This window comes from Amphiura filiformis, chromosome 16 (assembly GCF_039555335.1).
Source record: "Amphiura filiformis chromosome 16, Afil_fr2py, whole genome shotgun sequence".
NCBI classification, from domain to species: Eukaryota; Metazoa; Echinodermata; class Ophiuroidea; order Amphilepidida; family Amphiuridae; genus Amphiura; species Amphiura filiformis.
Window position 1 is genome coordinate 3,565,207 of NC_092643.1, and position 20,466 is coordinate 3,585,672.

The window sequence follows — 20,466 nt, forward strand, 5'->3', positions numbered from 1 at the left end:
TCATACTTAAGTCTGATAGTGGGTCGATCGTTTCAGCGTTTCTGTTTCAAGTTTTTCTGGTTGAACGGATTAATTGTATTATAAACACAACACAAAAAGAAACTCCGCACGTAACCCGTCCTAAATCTAAACCTACTCGTGTTACGACAATTTGTTTGACACGGTCGTATGCAGCATCTTATTAGAGAGTTTGCGGAAAGAAGTTACTTTAACTGGAACGGCAACTTCAGAAATATCGATTGGATTTCTTGATCAAATTTACTCCAACGCGAACGTATGGTTGGTTACTGCAACAACAGCGTCTTGTCGCTTAAACTCGGGACATGTGTATCAATGTGCGTTCAAAAGAAGGGCATGTGTAAGAGCTTGTAACCGAATACATCCAAATGTCTCTCTTTTGTTTAGTCAAGTGGTTATTAGTCCCACTTCAAGACAAAAGACTCTACCTTAAGAGCTTCGTTTGAGTAAACATGAATGAACTCGCGATACCACTCAACATGGATTATGTCGTGACCCAGCGTTAATCTCCTTATCATATTATTTTGAAACTAGCTAGGCCCTATACGTTTCAATTAATATTCTTACGATAGTTATAGGCCTATATATATAATATTATTTAATAAAGGCTCGTCAGCTTTGTCAATTTCATATTCCAATTTACTTCGCAAAGCCAATGAAATACACATTCTTTATTTCTTTCCCCTCCTTCTGAATCTCTCTCCCCCTTCCCCTCCTGCTTCCCCTTCCCAACATTCTCCTTATTTTCCCCTCCTTCTCCCCTCTATCTGTACTCGCTCTCTCAAACTTGACCCCCTATAATTACCCACTCGCACTCCTGTTTCCCCCTCCACAGTGATTTTGTCAGGGTTTTTCTGTTAGGAGGGCGTGGGCCGATTCTCAAAGGGAAACGCTTTTACAAAAATGGGCTTAAAATGGCAGAAAAGGACCTAAAAGCGTAAAATATCACGGCGGTCAGCATCCAAAAGGAAGGGTCAAGAAGGAAGACAAGATGTCCCACGGGGAGCCCCCCACTTGGCTACCAGCAAAGCACTTCCCTGTCCACTTCCAATGCCCTCACTCTCCTCCTCCCTACCCCTCTCTTACCAGGCACAACCTATGACATGTTATATATAAAAATGTTATGCACCTGCTTTACTCTTCCAGAAGTATCGTATACTGCTGGCTCAAGTAAAACCAGACCATTTTACGGGAACTTAATCCCCTTGGCGTTGAAGTCAAGCTAAAAACTTGGTTCCGCAAGCTGATTTGGTGTACGCCATGAGCACACACAAAATTATATATCAAGTGTGACGTTTGGAACAAAAATTATTTTGATCTAATTCAATCAATAATTTTCAGCAACATGTCGCATGTTTTTTACCCAACCAAATTAGATTTCCAATAATTGGTCTATTAACTGGATAATACATAAGTGGTAATTATGTAGTCTATGGGGAAATAGACAAACTATTGTTCTAAATTATGACGTATTTCATCATAATTTACGGCACACTATAGATTCTCGCGTTAACTTTAACTTCAAGCGGCTTTAATGGCAGAGTGGTTTTGAATACATAATCCTCTATAATCCTCTAGACGTTAAAGTTAAAGTTAAAGTAACTTCATTCCGCAAGCTCTCTATTAGCTCCAATTTGATACCGCATTAACTACCAAAAGCTCTAAAGTGACAAAGATTGACGCCGGTATAATTATGAAATTTGTTGTATTATCAAAAGTTGCAAATCAAATTGATTTGGAATTTGGAACTTTTACAAATGCACCAAATTTCATAATTTAGAGGTTTTGGTAGCAAATGTGGTATCAAATTAGTGCTAACAAGATGCTGCACACGACCGTGTCAATCAAATCGTCACAACGTTAAGTACGAAGATTTTTTTGTGTGTTGAGTTTACTTTCATTTATACTTTTTATGCTGTAGCTTCTAAATAATTTGCCTTTTACATTCCAAAACGATTTTTTTTCTGACCTTCCCAAAAGGGGTGTTACACTTCTAAGGCTCACCAATAGGACATCTCCAGGACCTGTCAATCAAAACTCGGACTCAACTAAAGCATTGTTATGCCACGATTGGATATGAAAAAACTTGAAATGACCCATTTATTTTGCAACTGCACGACCTGGCACCTTTCTGTTGCCTTTTCTATTATTGTAGAGTGACGAAGCGTTATTCATACTTTTCTTATAAGTTGTTGAAGACACTGGTAATGTCGCTTCCTTTTTTGGAGAATGAGCTTCTTTTTTCGATAAAGCTGTAGTTGCCACTGCCTTTACAGGACTTCCTTTCTCCTTTTTAGGCGAATTTTTGGGTGAGCTCTCCTTCAACAGCGTTGACAATTTCGACATGCTGCTTTGTATGCTATCTGGTTTTTTAGAAGCAGAACTGCCGGATTGATCCCCAATACTAGTATTCTTTGACGTTTGATCTCCGATGGAAGATTGAGATGAAGATTTTGATGTTCGGGAAAAATTTGATTTGGAGCCACCATTCGATGGTAAACTGATATATGCTCGTGATTTTGGAGGTGGATTTCGTCGATTAGGAGACGTGTATACACCCGTTTGTAATTTCCTTTTAGCGCGTAATGGAGACGATTTTAATTGTGTCTTGTCAATATCATAATTTGTAATTGATTCGTTTTCCTCTTCTGCAGTTTCTGATGTAACCAATCTTTCCGTTTGACCGGATGAATTAAGCAGCTTTGCTGCCGATTCTTTGGCAAGATTGTCGCGGCTGGATATCGCTGTGACTACTGATTCTGAAGTAGAAAAATTGCGACTTTCAGTTCGTTGTTTGGATGCGTCATAGTCTTGTGTAGTTAGTTCTTGCTTCGTTATGTTAACATCTTGTTCTGGTATCTCAATGCCTTTACCAATGGCTGTAACACTTTGAACCGATAATATAGGGTCTTGAAGAGGGAGGTTCTGTTCTGGTAAACGATAATCTGACATTTGTTTCTTAACATCAACATTCTGTGATGAAAGTCGATTGCCTTCATTTGCAAGTTTATATTCTTGTGCCGATAATTTACCTTCTTTAATATCAATACTTTCCTGTGGTAAAACATAATTTGCACCAACATGTGACAAGGTGTTGTCTTTTATAGCAACGTCCTGTTTCTGTATCGTTAGCAACGGATCATCACCTGTTGCATTCAATTCTTGAAAACGTTGTTTTACAATCTGCTTCCGAAGGTTCACATCTTGTACAGATTTCTTCCTATTATTATTAACGTTCTGCTGATCTTGGGAGCGGTTCGCTGGTCTAATTCGTTTTAGCTTCTTGTTAGGGCTACTCTGGGGCGTGTTCAATTGGCTTGTAAATGGACTTGCATTACTACTTGGGCATGAGATACTATAGTAAGAATTCGCATCGTCATCATCATCATCGGCTTCGTCACCTGAAGCCACGTCTTGAACAAAACTTTCTGGAGACTCACTTGACTCGCACGTAATACATGGGTTGCTGGCACCTGGTGTGTTCACTGGTGGTAATGATTCAACTGCTTCACAACCATAACTGCCTCGTCGTACAAGACTTGTTCTTTCTGGGTGATCCGTATTGATGTGAAGATTCGATTTGTTGTTCTTGCCCGAAGGAGGTTTACTCTCCATCAGAACGTTTGTTTGCCGCTCTGGTTTAACATAAAATAGATCGCCACCGATGTCATGTGAATCTTCTCCACCGTCACTCTCCCCTCTGTAATCAGTAGAGCCCACCGTTAAGAAGCTGGAATCATCTTTCTCATACTTCTCTGGTATAGGGGCTTCCATACCATCTGGTTCTGTTCTTTCTGGTAACTCTATCTTGATAACACACATGCTTTGCCGAGTGTTAGATCTCGCAAATAGTTTAGTCGGATGGCGTGGAACGCTTTGACCGGAGGTGGCGGAACGTGGACTTGATACAGTCTCAATTTCCGCTGAGTCATTTTGTTGTTGTTGCGTTAATGGAGGTGATTTCATGTCTGTTAGTACGTCATTATCAATAACAGTGCTAACTTTGTGGTAACCCTTATGCGCACTAGGAGTAACTATATCAACATCACTGTGTAGTTCATTGTCTTCTGATAGTGATGTTGTGGCTATATCTTGGCCATCTAAATATTCAATATTCCTAATGGGTTTAAATTCACATGGTTCTGGAGTTGGAGTTGCATTATCATCTGGATATATGACTACAATATGTGGAGGTGGTGTAGGGGATCTACTGGCACTCCTAAATCTATCAACCACGTGATCATCATTCTCTACAGATGCAGTGGTGGTGATAATCTGACCATCAAGAGTGTCCACCGAGGTGTCGCTATTCCTTCTAGATCCTTTTCCGGCCGCCTTCCACAGAGTTCTAAACTCACTTTTAGTCTTTTGTAAAGTTAAAAACATCCGTAAGAAATCTTTGCCATTCCCATCATGAAGAGCATCATCATCTGCGCCATCTTCTCGGTGAATCTTCTGGGCTGTGAATAACTCGATTCCTTTGGCAATAGTCGGTGCTACGACGTTTGTTTTACGGACAGGACAACATATATCAACGAAGAATTCTTTTAAACCTTCCCAAATCCGTACGAAATCACTCTTATTGCAACAATCGGGGAAGAGATACACGAATAATTTGAGTCCAACAAAACTGACAAACGGTATGCCAAGGCAAACCAGGACGGAGCCCGCGACTTTGTTGAAAGGTGTGTCGGCGTTAGCTTTGGTAGGGGTTGTGGCCTGGGGTGTGGTCTGTTCTGTTGAAATATGGGTGGCGTTGGGTGACGGTGTTGTAGCTGAAAGTCAAAGAAAATAATAATAAAGTGTTAAAGATACTGCAATCAAATGGTTTGACAGTGAATACGCACTATAATATGTCATTTAATCACAAAAAAGTTTTACAGAAAACATTTTAATTTCGGTTTCGGGTTTCATAAAATTGATTTAATAACATTTTTCAAAACATCCTATCATAATGTTATTCAAGTGTTGACAAAACATTTTCAATATATTTTCATGACTAAACGGTTGTTTATGCCCTCGGGCCGCAAGCGGCCCCTCGGGCATAAAACAACCGTTTAGTCATGAACATATATGAATGAACCCCTAATTTACAAACGTTTTCTTTCAAAATGTTTTGCAAAACTATTTTGCATTAACATTTGTGTAAGATTAAAAACTTTTGTGGCAGTGTTCTTAATACAAAATGACACAATATTCAAAATCCTTGTGATGAATTAGGGGTTCATTCATATATACCAGAACATTTTGTGATTCTTATTTCATCAAAATAATAACAAAAAATGACAAGTAACATCATTAAAAACCAAGAATTTCCTTCGTTTTTTCTACCCCACGATCGCACATCCGGGCCACCGGGCATAAACGTTGTTTATGCCCGGCTCTCGACCAATCAAGCGCGCCGTTATATAGCGCGTATGTATGAATAATACATATCATACCGAGGGTTTTAACTCACTATATCTCACATTGTGAATTAAGGCTTTCTGGTTCTCAACTTTCGATATGTACCTACAGTAGCAATTTCAATTGAATGAACACAGCCTGATATAGCGTGACGTTTTTTTGCGTACAGATGTACGCCAGCGTGTGCGACTGTGCGCGCGTAACGCGGAGGTGAATCCAACCATGCCAACGCACTCGTGATTGGTTAGTATTAAGGACAAGCGTTCGCGTTGTAGTTTGAAATACGCGATATACGATCGCGGTTGGATCGTATACAGCTGTTGAAAGTTGTGTTCATACATGAATTATTCATTGAATTGTGTACTCACCACCGTCTACTAATGGCAAGATGACGACTAAAAACTGTATTATGTACAATATCATCCATTGTCTACAAGTATTCCATTTCCTTCTAAATTTGAACACACTTCTACATGGTGTTCCACAAGGGCCTGGTCCAGGTCCCGTTGGTCTGTAATGAGCTCCACCGGGATGCAACATGTTTGTTTCGATACTACAGCTCGGGTCATGATTGTCCGATCATACTACTTGTTGGCCTATATTGCATTTGCTGACAACACATTAGATCCATGATTGTCTTTATATAAAAATCCTTGTATTAAATATTGTATATTCATGTGGATAGCGTGCACAAAGTCTTGGAATTGGTTATGGCATCGATTAAGATGGCATCGATGACAGAAGTACGCATACATTTAGTTCCATGCAACTGATTTTGAAAGTTTCTATATCCCACATATTATAATCGTCCGCGACCGCTCTGTGTGGTTGATTTGTCATTGATCAGCATTTAATGAAACACCATCACCAGATAATAATATCCATATTTCTGATTTTCATAACCAATGTTTTTCAATTATATTCCAGTATTAGAATGTTCAATTATATTCCAGGCATAACATGTTCGATTGTATTCCATAACTAAAATGTTCAATTATAACCCAGTGTATAGCGAGATAACGTCTTCATCCAAGAGAAGTCTGAATAGCAAATAGCCGATGGCACTGATGGTGGTAATGATCAATCCATCACAACCTATTCATAAACTGACACACCACCTGCGCAAACTTCTCATGCTTATAATCACTTGGTTACAACGGATATCGCCATCAAACACTGTTCAGCTCGTATCAGTCCCGTGACGACATTGGATGTGCTTATATCAAAGGAAGAGACCAACGTGAGAAGAACAATCAGTTTTCTTGAAGAGCTTGTTGCTTTTGTCTGTGTGTTGTTTCTTGTTGGTATAAACTGATCTGTGGAAAAGGAAAAAAGAAGATATTTTTTCATGATTTTATTTTACAAATTCGGCTAAAATATATCAAAAAGCAAAATAAAATCTATTATAAATTAGGCAACTTGGTCAATTTACAAGGCTAAAAACATTTACGGTCTGCATTATTTTGGGACAAGATTTTTTTGCAATGCGAAGAATAGGGTTGTCCGCACTCCAATAAATCGTTAATTTTTGTTTTTGTTTACGTTAAGGGGGTTAATTAAGTTAATTAGTTTCAAAAGCACTGAAAGGGCCTTCCGGACTAATTTACCCCAACTATTCACCTATTGAGTTGCTGTTTAACATAACACCCGCAGATCCTATGATTTGTCTGGTATTGGGTCACTCATACCATTACACAGGAATAGCTCACAAGTATAACATGTATTGTTTTTCACATCTTATGTATTGTTTATTCAACCAATTTGTCAACATTAGTATCGTATTCAGTGTTTAAAGGGTGACGGTCCTTTATGGTAATTTTCAACAGTATAGAGTGTTTGTTTATTGAATCAATATGTACTCAAAAGCAAGAAGTGTCTTTTTTGGAGATAAGACTGTGAACATCTCATTTACATAACAATAACCACAATGTTGACCTGCCACACATCTTGGATCATGTACAATGTATGTGATCCAAAATGATATTGACCTCAGTGTGTCCACTGGAGTAACATCAAGCCACTAAATAGACGTACTCTGCTTTGTGGTAACCCCATGCTATGAGCTCTTTTCGGGGTTAGGACCAATTAGGATCATCGTTATGAATACGGCAGACGGCCGAATCCGGATTCGTCTTTTGGTAAATTTATTTTACGAATGCATTACATTTGAATTAGAGAACAAGGGATCATGCTGTACATGATAGAGGGCAGTATATCATTTTTTTAACGGAGGCCAGATGATAACAGCATAAATAAGTAATCAAAAGAGGGCGGCATACAAGGTTAGTTGACGGTGCATCACAGTACGGTCTCCGACGGCAACCGTTAAAAAATCGATATGCTGCCCTCTATAGATATAGCATTGATCCCTTGTTCTCGAATTCAAATGTAATGCATGTGTAAAATAAATTTACCAAAAGCCGAATCTGGATTCGGCCGTCTGCCGTATTCATAACGATATTATCTTCCACATGGGTGTAGGCCTGTGGATTTCAACTGGAATAGCACTATTGTCTTCTATTTAAATCTTGACTATACGTTTAATATATCCTTAAGGGGGTACTACACCCCTGACCAATTTTTTGCCTATTTTTCCATTTCTCTCAAAAATTATAGCGCATAGGTGACAAGTAAGATATGTATATTATAGGGGCAAGGACTACAACTACTGCACTGGAAATTTTATTTCAGCACAGACAACATTTGTGGAGTTACAGTCAAAAATGAGGGAAAACCAATATTTGATCAATAAATCAATAACTACTTGCTTTGATTTGCTGAATTTTCAATACAGTAGTTGTAGTCCTTGCCCCTATAATATACATCTTACTTGTCACCAATGTGCTATAATTTTTGAGAAAAATGCAAAAATAGGCACAAAATTGGACAGGGGTGTAGTACCCCCTTAAAGGATGAAACACGCTGAAGTAAACGGTCTTTGAATAATGTTCCTATCCACATGATCCATCGGTCTTTCCACAAACTGAGAACATTCACGAGCACTCGTTTGAAATGTATACTGTGCATAAAAAGTATCCGTACACTTAAACAAAGGCAATATCTTAAAGACAGTAAACCTAAATAAAAACCTAAAACTAAATAATACGAGGGTCGGTCAAAAAGTTCGTAGAACTCGGTACGCGGTATGCTACTTTGTCGCACGGTATTGAATTTGGTCTCATTTGAAAGCTTGTTCCTTCAAAACATTACTGTAAAGATATTAGATTTTTGCATCACTGTATATGGGCAGGACACTCTTCAGAGGAGCCTACCTCCATGAATTCACAGGTACTACCAGAAGTGAATACAGGGTCATCATGGAAATTTCTCCCGACGGTGGTGAAAACTCAAATAAACTTTAACAATGTACAGTTGTTGTAAATGGTAATGAAGACCTTGGTATTCAACAGCAACGAAATGGTTCTTAGAGTTCAAGAATGGAATGAACGTTCTTGAAGATCATCCAAGGTCCAAAAGACTTAATGACGTCACCACTAATGATATAGGCGCTGGTACAGTGGCATTGATAATGAATAAAGAGCCAAATAAGAAAGATGAGATAGCCACAAAATATGACAACTCTGATGAATGTGTTTTCAATATTAATCCTTTAACATTTGGGTATTCCAGGGTGTCTTCTAGATGGGGTCCCGGAATCTTCATGTACAAAATTGATACCAGTTGACATATTCAGGTCCACACCTTCTATACACTTAGAATGAGGACCAAGGCAAGTTTAATCTATATGTAGCTAAAGGTGATAAGGCATTCATTAATCACTGAAATTATGAGTGAATTTAGTGGAAGCACCTGGATCTCACACCCCTAAGAAAATCATCACTCGGTCACCGTAGTGCAAGGTCTTCATCGCTGTTTCTGAGATCCAGGGATAGTCTTGATGACAGATCATTTGCCAAATGAAAGTACAATCATAGGCATATATATCATACAATTTTCATAGCAAAATTGAGGCAAGCCATCATGTGAAGAAAGTTGATGGTAGAAATGTGGCTGTTCTCAGATTGTGTCCTGTACGCTATTCTTAGTTTGTCAAGCTGTAATTCACGACAGAGGGGTCAGTTAATTAAAGTAACAATATTGCGGTTCAGGCAAGGCCTCCAGGTAGTGAAACCTATTTTAGAATTTTAACTCCTACCTTCATAATATCAAGTTTGCTGGTTATCAATGCTGTTGAGCCTTCACTGAAGAGTGGCTCAAGGAGCTATCGAAAGACTTCCATTTTGTTGACATAGAAGGTTTCAACAAAAATTGCGACGGGTACATTAAGGTATGTAGTGACCATGCTCAAGAAAGAGATAGAAAGAATTTGGCTATTACTCTTTCAAGTACCTTGTTCTACGAACTTATTGACCCCCCCCTCGTAATATTGTTCGTCTCTTCCAAATAATTGATCTCACTTCGGTGCGATTCGTCTGAACTCCAGAGAAGTCTGATGATACGTACCTACACCGGAGCGGAGACATTTATCAAAAGCATACATTATTTTCTCAACAATTTGCTCATAATTTAAGATTCGTCACTCTGCTGAATTCATAACGATATCCGATCAACAACCTCATCCGCACCCTTTCTCAGCTTTTCTCCATCAAAGGGGAGATTTTGGTATCAGTGGAAAGCCTGGCCATCTTTTTCTCATTGACCATGGAACAATCATAATAATATCCATAAATACCGCAGTGAAAATTGATAAAACGTTTAACCGTTTCTATTTCCTATATGACTATGCAATACGGTGAATATTTGCTGTATCATATCAAGTAATGATTTCATTCCATTATGATTGTGTGAGACGGAGAACCAATATTTGCGCTATACACCTTGCTATGATGGTTTAGAGATGCATGTACGTCTTCGTTGTAAGTAAACTTAAAATGAAATGCGCTCAAATAATACCCGAGGTTATGTATGACCGTAAACACACAAACTGTTGTTCTACGACAAACCAATGCTCTATCCAGTTTACAACTCAGAAAAGTTCCTCAAACAATGTCGCCTGACATAAATTCATTCGTCAGCCTTTGAGCCCTTGAGCCACAGTCTGAAGGTATCTCGAACTTCGAAGGCAGCCTAAGTGAGGAGTGTTAAGAGCTCTTAAGTATGGGCAGACACTCACAGTAAAGGAAAAACGAATACCAATTAATTGGCCTCGAATTCCGTGTGCAGAGCAGTCAGTGGAACACGCCCCTCAGTTTCTTTAGTCTTCTTTTCCTCCTTCCCTTCTTTTTTCCAAATCTTAGATATTCGTCTGCTGCTGATTCTGCTATTATTATAGTGCTATATGCTTCTTCTTCTTCTTATCTCATCTTCTTTTTCTTTCCTTCTGCTTCTTCTGCTGCTAAATGCGTTTTCTGGATTTGCTTCCACTTGATCTTCTTAAATCACACGAGTCTACTCCACGCCATACATAAATTCTGCCAGTCACATTTCCCCAATATGAAATTTTTTTAAAGTAAAATTTTAATTTTAATTTGACTGCTTTGGACACACTATGAACCCAGCGCCTTAGACCACTCGGCCACTTGTCTTGTTGGAATTCATTTGAAACTTATTTGAAGATATAATCGCAACTTCAACATAGGACTACCACGTGACAAGCAAAGGCAGAAAACGTACCATATTTTGGAATTTTATTTGCCTAAAAACATTTATGTGTATTATTAGCGCTCCATTGTTGTTAACTGCGTGTTTTATACAAAAAAAATCCAACAATAAACATGATAACTGGGCGTCTGTATGGACAATACGCTCGTACATTATATCGATTTTGACACGTGCTTGTGTCTCAGTACATTTCCATGGTCAGTAAAATACTATAGAGGAAAACCTACCATTTTCTTGTATACACGTTCCATGTTTTGATCAAGTATGTGAATATTCGACATTAGACCCAAAATGTTTTTTCAGGAAATAAAAGATTAGATTACCATAAAAACGAAACAGTAATCTTTGGTTGGGTCTAATGTAATATTCACATAGAATTTTCAACGTTTTTTCTATCCTTATTCTTGCTCAATTAAAAAAATATTTTGGCGTAGGGGAGACCGGGGCGTGTCCGCCTAATTTTCTTCAATCTCGCCTGGAGAGGACAATTCTCATGTTAGAAGGCTATAGTTTTTACATTTTAAAGCTGTATACTATAGCTAAATACTACCACATTTGTAAGGACATTGAGCTTTCAGTCACGGCAGGAGAAGGGAAAATAAAAATCACGATGACAGGGCGGACTTGCCCCGTGTTGGGGCAAGTCCGCCCCTATGGTGGGGTAAGTTCGCCCTGATAAAAAGAAAAGGTTATAATATTGCATAACAATTATAAATTTAATGCAAACGTTTAGTAAAGGGTATATTAGGCACTCACTCTCTTCCAAAGAGTCTACTAAATTTATTGGAGGGGTATAATGAAAGCTAATAAATGTAGGGTCCAAAATGAGCAAAACCTTTATTTACAACTTCGGCATTAATGGTTTTAGGGCATAAACGGTGGTATGAATAATACTGATACCACTTAACTTGCTTGCATGTAGTTTTACTCTTCTTAAAGGTATTATTATCAATATTTTGCATAATACGCCGATGGCGCGAATCCGCCCCGGGAGTCAGCCTGGGGAAAACACAGGGCGGACTTGCCCCTTCACATACAGGGCGGACTTGCCCCAACACTACTTTTTTTCTTTACCTCGTGTTATGCCTACAAAACACAATATGTCGATCTTTTAATTGGATAATATGTTGGGCAAAACGTTCACCTTCCAAATAAATATAAAAACGAAAACCGTCTCTGCAAGGTCTTGAGATTATTACAATATTACTAATTTCAAAAATGTAAACTTCCTTGACTCAAAAACGTTTTTTGACGATAATTTCTGTGGCGAGATGTGTCGGACTGTCAATTGTTTTCTTGGGTACTTAGCTATGACGTGTGCCAGCTAATTACATCATCATTGTACTTTTCCAGCAGTCACGAGATCAGAAACATGGGGTGGGCGGACTTGCCCCGAGGGCGGACTTGCCCCGGTCTCCCCTATATAAAATTGAAATAAAATTCTCTGCCTCTTAAACGACATCAAATGTGCCACAATTGGGTATCACAAATCGTTATATATGATGTGCAGTTAATATTCATATTTTCTTTTATACAGAGGATGCTTCAGTTTTGACAGGAAAAATATTTTCTTGAAAACCCTCTTACTCGGTTATTTTAAAAAGGTAACCACGCTTCCCTAGAATGTGCAATAAATTAGCATTAAAATTTTTCTTATTCTAACAGCAAGCGTTTCTAGAATGTATTATGGCGAAATGTGGTGTATTCTTAAATGTGCAAGGCATATGTTTTAAAATAAATGAATACATCCTCTAATGAACTGCTTCGTAAAAGGACCGTAAACACACCAATGTAAAGACGCTTAAACCCATTAACCTTTGTGCTACTCAATTACTCAGTCCATTTGTAAAAAAACAATCCATTTGTATTTCTCGTGTAAGAAAAGGTCGCCTGACATCGCCATATCAACATGATCAATATGGATCAATATATAGCTATCCTATGATTTCTGGTATTTGTCGATTCAATCCTGTTAAAATGCTTGATTTAGGTTTGAAGATTCAATATTGACACTATTGTACCAAAGAAAATGTGGCACCTGTATGTACCTTGCTCTTAATAGCCTCTTCGCTCTTTCAATTGGAATGCAAGTTTTCTCATCACCGAACTGATATTTACGAACTATATCACGTATTTTGCATAATGAACGAGAGAAACCATTTTTCGGCAATAATAAACTAGGTTTTTCGATCGATAAACCTGGTTTCTCGATTCAAAAAACCAAGCTCCTCGATGTATGAAGCAAAGTTTATTGAAAAATATGGTTTCTCGGCTGAGAAACCTGTTATTTCGTTCGAAAAACTAGGTTTTTCAAAAACCTTGCTTATCAAATTTGAAAACCCCAGAAAAAACAGGTTTATCATTTTAAAAAGCAAGGTTTTTGATAAACCAGAGATTAACATAGTTTTTAGACCGAAAACCTGGTGTTTCGATCTAAAAACTAGTCGGCAAAAAAACCCTGGGTATTTTTCTCTTCTTTTGTGCATGATTTACCCACCATACTGACACGTATTTTGCATAATGAAAGTTACAGAGAAACCCGTTTTTTCGGCGATAAACCAGGATTTTTCGATCGATAGTCTAGGTTTTTCGATTCGAAAAACAAAGTTTCTTCACTTGAGAAGTTCTTTTGAAAAACTTCGTTTCTTGGTCGAGAAACCTGTTTTTTCGATGTTTCAAAAACCTTGCTTATCGAATTTGAAAAACTAGGTTTATCGATTTTTTTTTCAAAACCCTGCTTATGGAAAATGTGGTTTATCGATTCGAAAAACAAGGCTTGAAAATCTATCCAAAATTTTTGTACCATCAATTTGCAATGTTTGTGAGTCTAATTTTTGAAACAATCTTGTAATTTATATCCGTATATTAGTTTAAAGTAAATCCTATCATTACCTACCCAACCAAGCAAATATTTTCCTGTTATGTTGCAAGTTTCCATCATATAGCCTATACCAGTTGTATAAACAGTACAAATCGAAGAGAAAATCATTATTTTGTGTCTTCACCGAAAAGCTTGGAACGCACTCCCTGATTTGCACTCTCTTAGCTGTGGCGGAGAAGAGCTCGATATCAGTGATAACAAATTCGCCCATCATTTCCCCCGTTTTTCGACCATGGTGGGATAATTCTGAATTGACACTTAATTTGGGTGTACTTTGTCTTGGGTCCAATCTCTCATGGAAAGTTTGCTATATTATGATTGTTTGTTCTAGATTTGGGTTTTAGCGTTTCATATTTGAAAGAACTAATGTTTAATTGCAACATTTCGAAACCACAAACCAAAACTGGGTGCTATGATGTACAAGATTGGGCTACGAGTATGCATTTTACCAAGTTAGCAGTAGGTAATTGCTTCATTTTGCATATGCATGACTTTCTTTATTATACTCAAAATCGGATTTTATTATACATGTTATAAGGAAGTTGTTTACGTGCATTAGGCTCCTTCACAGCCGGTTTCTGTCGTGTATGTTTGCGAGTGAGCCACAAGCGGACTGGGTTGCCAGGGACTACAGGACAAAATACCTGTTTCTGACTATATCTATTAGCAAGGTCTGGATTTGGCACCATAGGCATACTGATAATGGTTAATTGGAAATCTGAAAATAAACACTTATTTTGTAAACAGATGATACTCTGTGATTATTTATGGATGGAAACTTAAGAAATTGCTGTTAATGGAATAATTGATATATTAAACATACATTTTGTTTTGTTAACGATAAAAATCCATTCACAAATAAGGTTTTTAGGAACCATTTGACATTAAATATTTTGAACAATTGCTCTATGAAAAATGATATAAATGCACCCCTGCTGATCCATGCTACTGATAAGCTGTCAACAAGTGACCACTAATTCAACATTATATATAATTAGCAATTATCTGACCAGACAGGAACCAAGCTTGGTATAAGGTGCCCAGGCACCTGCACTCTTAACTAGGGTTAGTTTATACCATCACTAATTGATGTTGGGAGTGACACTAGTGGGGGGTTAAAATACCAGTAATTGGGGTAGATAAATTAGTTGCTTTGGTTTTATACATTTTGGTAGAGCAACTGGGCAGTTAGTAGTAACAATTATGATCAACACATTCAGAAAATAAAGATTGAATTGAGCCAGGGAACCCCTGGGATTGAGTAATGGCACAGATGTAGAGCGTACAACGCTGAACAATGAAAATGAATGAATGAATGAATAATCAGTCTTTTTGATTAGGTCATCTGAGCCTGAGGTGGAATAAGTATATATTGTTGGATTATCAGAATGTTCAAAGTCATGTCATAAAACGTAATCACAAAGTCGTCTGAATATAGATTGTTGGATTGATGCGAAACTCGGTGGATGTGATTTCCATTGATCCCTTTGTTTGTACAAGTATAAATTAAATGTAGACCTATTTAACACACATTTTTCAATTTAGCTTATAGTATGTCATTGGTGGTATTCGTGTAACAACATTTCCAATCCGGTTAGTTGTGCATGTGCTACACACAAAAAATACTAGCATTCCAAGTACTTGTCAATGTAAAATTATGAAACATGAATTTCATCCATGGTGCTGTCATTTCTTGTTATGCAGTAATCTTATCTAGACAGGTCCGGATTTCAACATTTGTACTTCAGCATTTCATGTAGGGTGCTTTGAGTATAATTCAACAAAGTTGTTTATCACGCTCAATTTTGGCGATTTGAACCTTAAAATATTAAATTCAAAATGACCGCCAGTTCTGTGCAAATTTGGCGCCCTGAACCTAAAAAAAAATGAAATTCAAAATGACCGCCAGTTCTATGGGTAACACAATGGTAACAATTTTTAAAATGTTTCGAAATTATTCCTCTGCAGCTGTTCCCAAGAATTCCAAAAAATATAGAGTTCATACGACTTATCGGGTCAAATGTCAATCTTTACATTGTACAGGGGTCAAAATTTCAAGTTGCTCCGATATTCACAAATTTTCCTCTTTGCCTCCCCCTCCCCCACCAAAACCGGAACGAAAGTTTAATTTCGCCCACCTGTGTCTGCAAATGGTAGGCTAATATCATCTTATATGGAATGGGTAATTCCATTTAAAGTGTGATTTTCAAATAGAAACAGATAATTGGGCCAGCAATTGGGTAACTTCCATTTGAAATATACTCACTCCAGTTGTGGAAGATACTTATTTATCTATTTATTTTTATTTATTTATTTATTTATTTATTTCATTTGAACATACAAATTACAACAGTGACACATGCCAATCCGACCGTGCGCTCATAAAAGAAACAATACAAATTACACAAAAAATATTATACAAAAGTGACTTAAAAGCACAAGTCAAGAGCAAAATTTGTACAGCAAAATGAAATACACATTGTATCAGGAAAACACACACACCCCCTGTTTGTAAATACGTTCAAACGAGGACCTCGACTTTTGGAGGATCTAACCGAGGACTTACACACCCGTTTTTAATCGACACACCGTGGACCTCACGCAAACACACCAGACAACTTACTATCCAACTGAGACCCGCCCTATACCCACTATGGGGGACCTATCTTATATGCTATCTTATATGCATATTTGCATCATTTACGTCATCCTTGGCATAGTTTCAAACCGAGGACGTCCTCGTTTGGAGGTGTGTCCTCGTTTTACGGTGTGTATCCATATGTAGGTCCTCGTTTGACGGCATTTACAAACGCACTTGCTTCAACATGTTCAAACTATTGACTTGAAATGGGTTTATAGCAATTAAATATTATAAATTATATAAACAAGCAACGCAGAATTTAGCACAATAAATAATTGTCAGTAGTTTTTCTAATTCTTGTTGTCCACGCTCTCTTTGCAAAAGATTGACAGAAATTGTCAAAAATTTGACACAGATAATCAGTATACTTATAGGCTATACAAAAGGTGGTTGTTGTACTTAAAATTTAACATCCAAATTGCCAGAAATATACGTAAATCGACGACATTTAAATTGATCAATTCATTCTCCAGTGTATTATTCATCAACTCTAAATGTTAAGCGCCTGACAAGTAAAAAGAATGTTAAAAACTGTTTAATATGTACAACAACATCCAAAATTTAGGGTTAAAAAGACAAAACAACCGAAGTTTCGGGAGCATAAAAACATCCCTTTTACAAGGTAAAAACAAGTAGCACTAGTAGCTAGCACTGCAAGAGATTAAAAAAACTTAACATATTCAAAAGTAAAAAGAACTTAACATGTTAAACACCAATGTAATAAAGCTTATGTATACCATTATTTAGGGCGTCATCTGCTAATGTTACGTTCTCAGAGCAAATCTTGTTTGAGACAAGCGCCATGAAAATCAATGTCATCTAAGAGATAAGTTTCCATACATGGAGCGTCCTTGATTGTCAAATAATCGATGAGAGAAGATTTAAATTTAACATTATCTTTCCATTTATTGCTATTAAAAGATGTATATTTATTTATTTATTTTATTTATTTATTAGAACATACACTTTTGTAACAGTGGCACACGCCAATCCGGCGGTGCGTTCATAAACATGATATTAAAGGAAACAAAGCAAAATACACAAATATTATACAAAGGTGACTTAAAAAGCACAAGTCATAAGTAAAACTTGTTGTACAGCAAAAGAAATACATATTGAATGACAAATGAATGAGGAAAACACACAACTACTCAACCCAAATTGACTTGAAGTGGGTTTACGGCAATAAAAATACAATATATAGATAGCACTTTTAATTGATTAGGCCAAATAAAAAAATAAACATGTTTTACGTCCCCTCCCGCTTCCTTTTTGAGGTTTCTTCAATTTAATTTTTATTTTTTGAAATTTGGTTATAACTTTTCAAGAAATATGTCTAGGAAGTAGAGATGCTTTCTATAGCCTTGCTAATTATACAAGGAACACTTTAATAAGGTTTTGTGATAGTTAGAGGGGGCCTTTCCCTCAGAACAACAAATAAAAAGAGGCCTCCTCCTTTTTCCAGGCATTATTGTATACGCTAAAACAGATGGGTATTTACACCGATTTTGCAATAAAAAATAAAAAATAAACAGGCCCCTCTTCCTCCTTTTTTTCAAAAACCCGGACGTGAAACATGTTTTTTATTTTACTTGGCCTTAAGGTTATACAAAGAAACGTATAAAAAACGTATAAAAGACGTATAAAGTTGTTCTCTAAAACCGCGTTTTCTCAGCAATGAAATATCGCAGTGAGTCAAATGTTGGTGCATGGATGTATCTTTACATTATTTTTGTGTGTTTATACAAATTTTTAGAATCCGTTTGAAAATCCTTCGTTTAAATCATTTTTACGCACCATGTTCACAAGATCAAAAACGCGTTCCATGCAGTTTTTTTCAAATTTTCGCTCCGTATAAAACCACGCCGAGTGATTGTTTTCTCCTTTTTTTGCATTGTACTACAAATCGACCAAAGAAATAATGTTGCCATGGGGAAGAACCAATTACAGTACCGATTAAATTTTATTAGCCCGTTTTTGGGAACAATTTTCGAGAATCTTGTACCACAAAACACTGTTATGTAACATTATCGATATCTGGATTGTGGAACGTTAATTTTGATTTCTAACTGCCTACATTATTTCTCCAATGTCTGTCGCTTACTTTACCATTTGAATTTCACTCCAAATTTAAGCTACTTTTGCAAAAAACGAGGTTTTTCGCCATCGATACCTCCGACATTTACAGCGGTAATGAGCGTGTTTATCATAAGAGCCTGTTTACGCACTATTCCATAATAGTCAGTTTGAGATCAATCGATTTCATATGTCCCTTCAGTTGCTCAATCGGTTAGCGCGCCGGACTTATACGTTCGACTATATAATACTATACTTTTGAGCTGGAAAATTTGGTACGTGTTCGAGTCCCTACGTGGTCCATTCCGTTTATTTTATTTTATTTTTCTCTCACTTTTTTCCTTTTTCTTGTTCGTTGCTTTCTTTCTGACTGCAGCGATTGATTGTTTTGCCCGTTTTTTTTCATGATATAATTCAGGAATTTTTAGGCTATTCTAGTCTAATAGGCGCGGCCTATGAATATATTTTTACAAATTCGATTAACAAAATATTGGTTGTTGGTTTTGTTATTGTTGTTGTAGTTATTGTTGTAGGCCTATATATTGCATAATCAGGGTATAAATAGGCCTACTAGGCCTATTATAGCATGGGAAGCATTGATTTATTTCACGACAGATATCATTCAGGATAATTTTAAAAATTGAAAATTTAGAAAATCCAAAGGAAAATTGCCGAAAACGGCTGCCCACAATCACCCCCCCCATCAGCCCATATGGTCCTATCATGGTCGCCCCTCCCTATCCCTGCAACATATAGGATGACTCACGAGCCGCGGTTTGTCCGTGGCCACGCGTGGCCGGTCCTAGTTCAGATTGATACACTATTGTACGCGTGAGTTCATTCTTTTCTGCATGGCTGTTTCCATTATTAACTTACGCCCCTCTGGAATCAAGCCTTGAAAATCAATTGCATTTAACCTTAAGCCCGATGTGGATTGCTTGGAGCATTTTTCACTTTTGCTCGATCAATGACGCCATTTAGGTCGCATTTGAATATTCTGAACCCAATTCAAAAATTTGTAGCGCAATTTAGAAGGCTCAATTAATGTCTAAACTAATTGGAAGACATAATATGAAGTCCAAGTCGACAATCGTTAGAAAGAAAGGATGAAAGTGCGGAACAAAGGAAAAAGAAAGAAAGCAAAAATACCCGAGCGAAGTGAGTGGGGAAAATGGCACAGTTTTTTTTTGGTGATTTTTGGAAGAAAATTTAAAAAACAAAACAGAAGCGGTATATTTGTCAGCGATTCATCGACATCAGCTAATTCTTCGGACTTTGCTATGTCATACGAGTATATACCCATCATAGCGTATCTTGTGAAATGCGGATATTAGAATTGACCCATCACGATTGATTTACCTCTTATGACATACCTTTGGTTTCAATACAAATTACAATATCGATAATTATTATATTTCTTTGAACACCAAATCCCAATTCTAACACCAAATCCTGACATGCCACAATTCAAATTCACAATCATGATAAGATGCTCCTCGACCATATACAAATTATTTTAAATTCGGGTTATCAGTCATTTAAGGGGATACTACACCCCTGTCCAATTTTGTGCCTATTTTTGCATTTTTCACAAAAATCACAGGGCAATGGTGACAAGTAAGATATGTATATTATAGGGGCAAGGACTACAACTACTGCACTGGAAATTTTATTTCAGCACAGACAACAGTTGGAGTTACAGTCAAAAATGTGGGAAAACCAGTTTTTGATCAATAAATCAATAACTACTTGCCTTGAGTCGTTGCATTTTCAGTGCAGTACTTGTAGTCCTTGCCCCTATAATCATACATATCTTACTTGT

At 37.2% G+C, this 20,466-nt stretch overlaps 1 protein-coding gene across 1 annotated transcript in view; it reads right to left on the bottom strand.

Moving 5' to 3' along the window:
• Positions 1-2,118: 2,118 nt before the first annotated feature.
• LOC140136452 (uncharacterized) overlaps positions 2,119-20,466 on the bottom strand; it is a 28,716-nt gene continuing 10,368 nt past the window's right edge. The window contains exons 2-3 of the mRNA XM_072158175.1: positions 5,793-6,740; positions 2,119-4,793 (exon numbers count right to left, since the gene is read on the bottom strand). Coding sequence (XP_072014276.1) covers positions 2,119-4,793; positions 5,793-5,964 — 2,847 coding nt within the window. The 5' untranslated portion in view covers positions 5,965-6,740. The remainder of the gene's footprint in view (positions 4,794-5,792; positions 6,741-20,466) is intronic.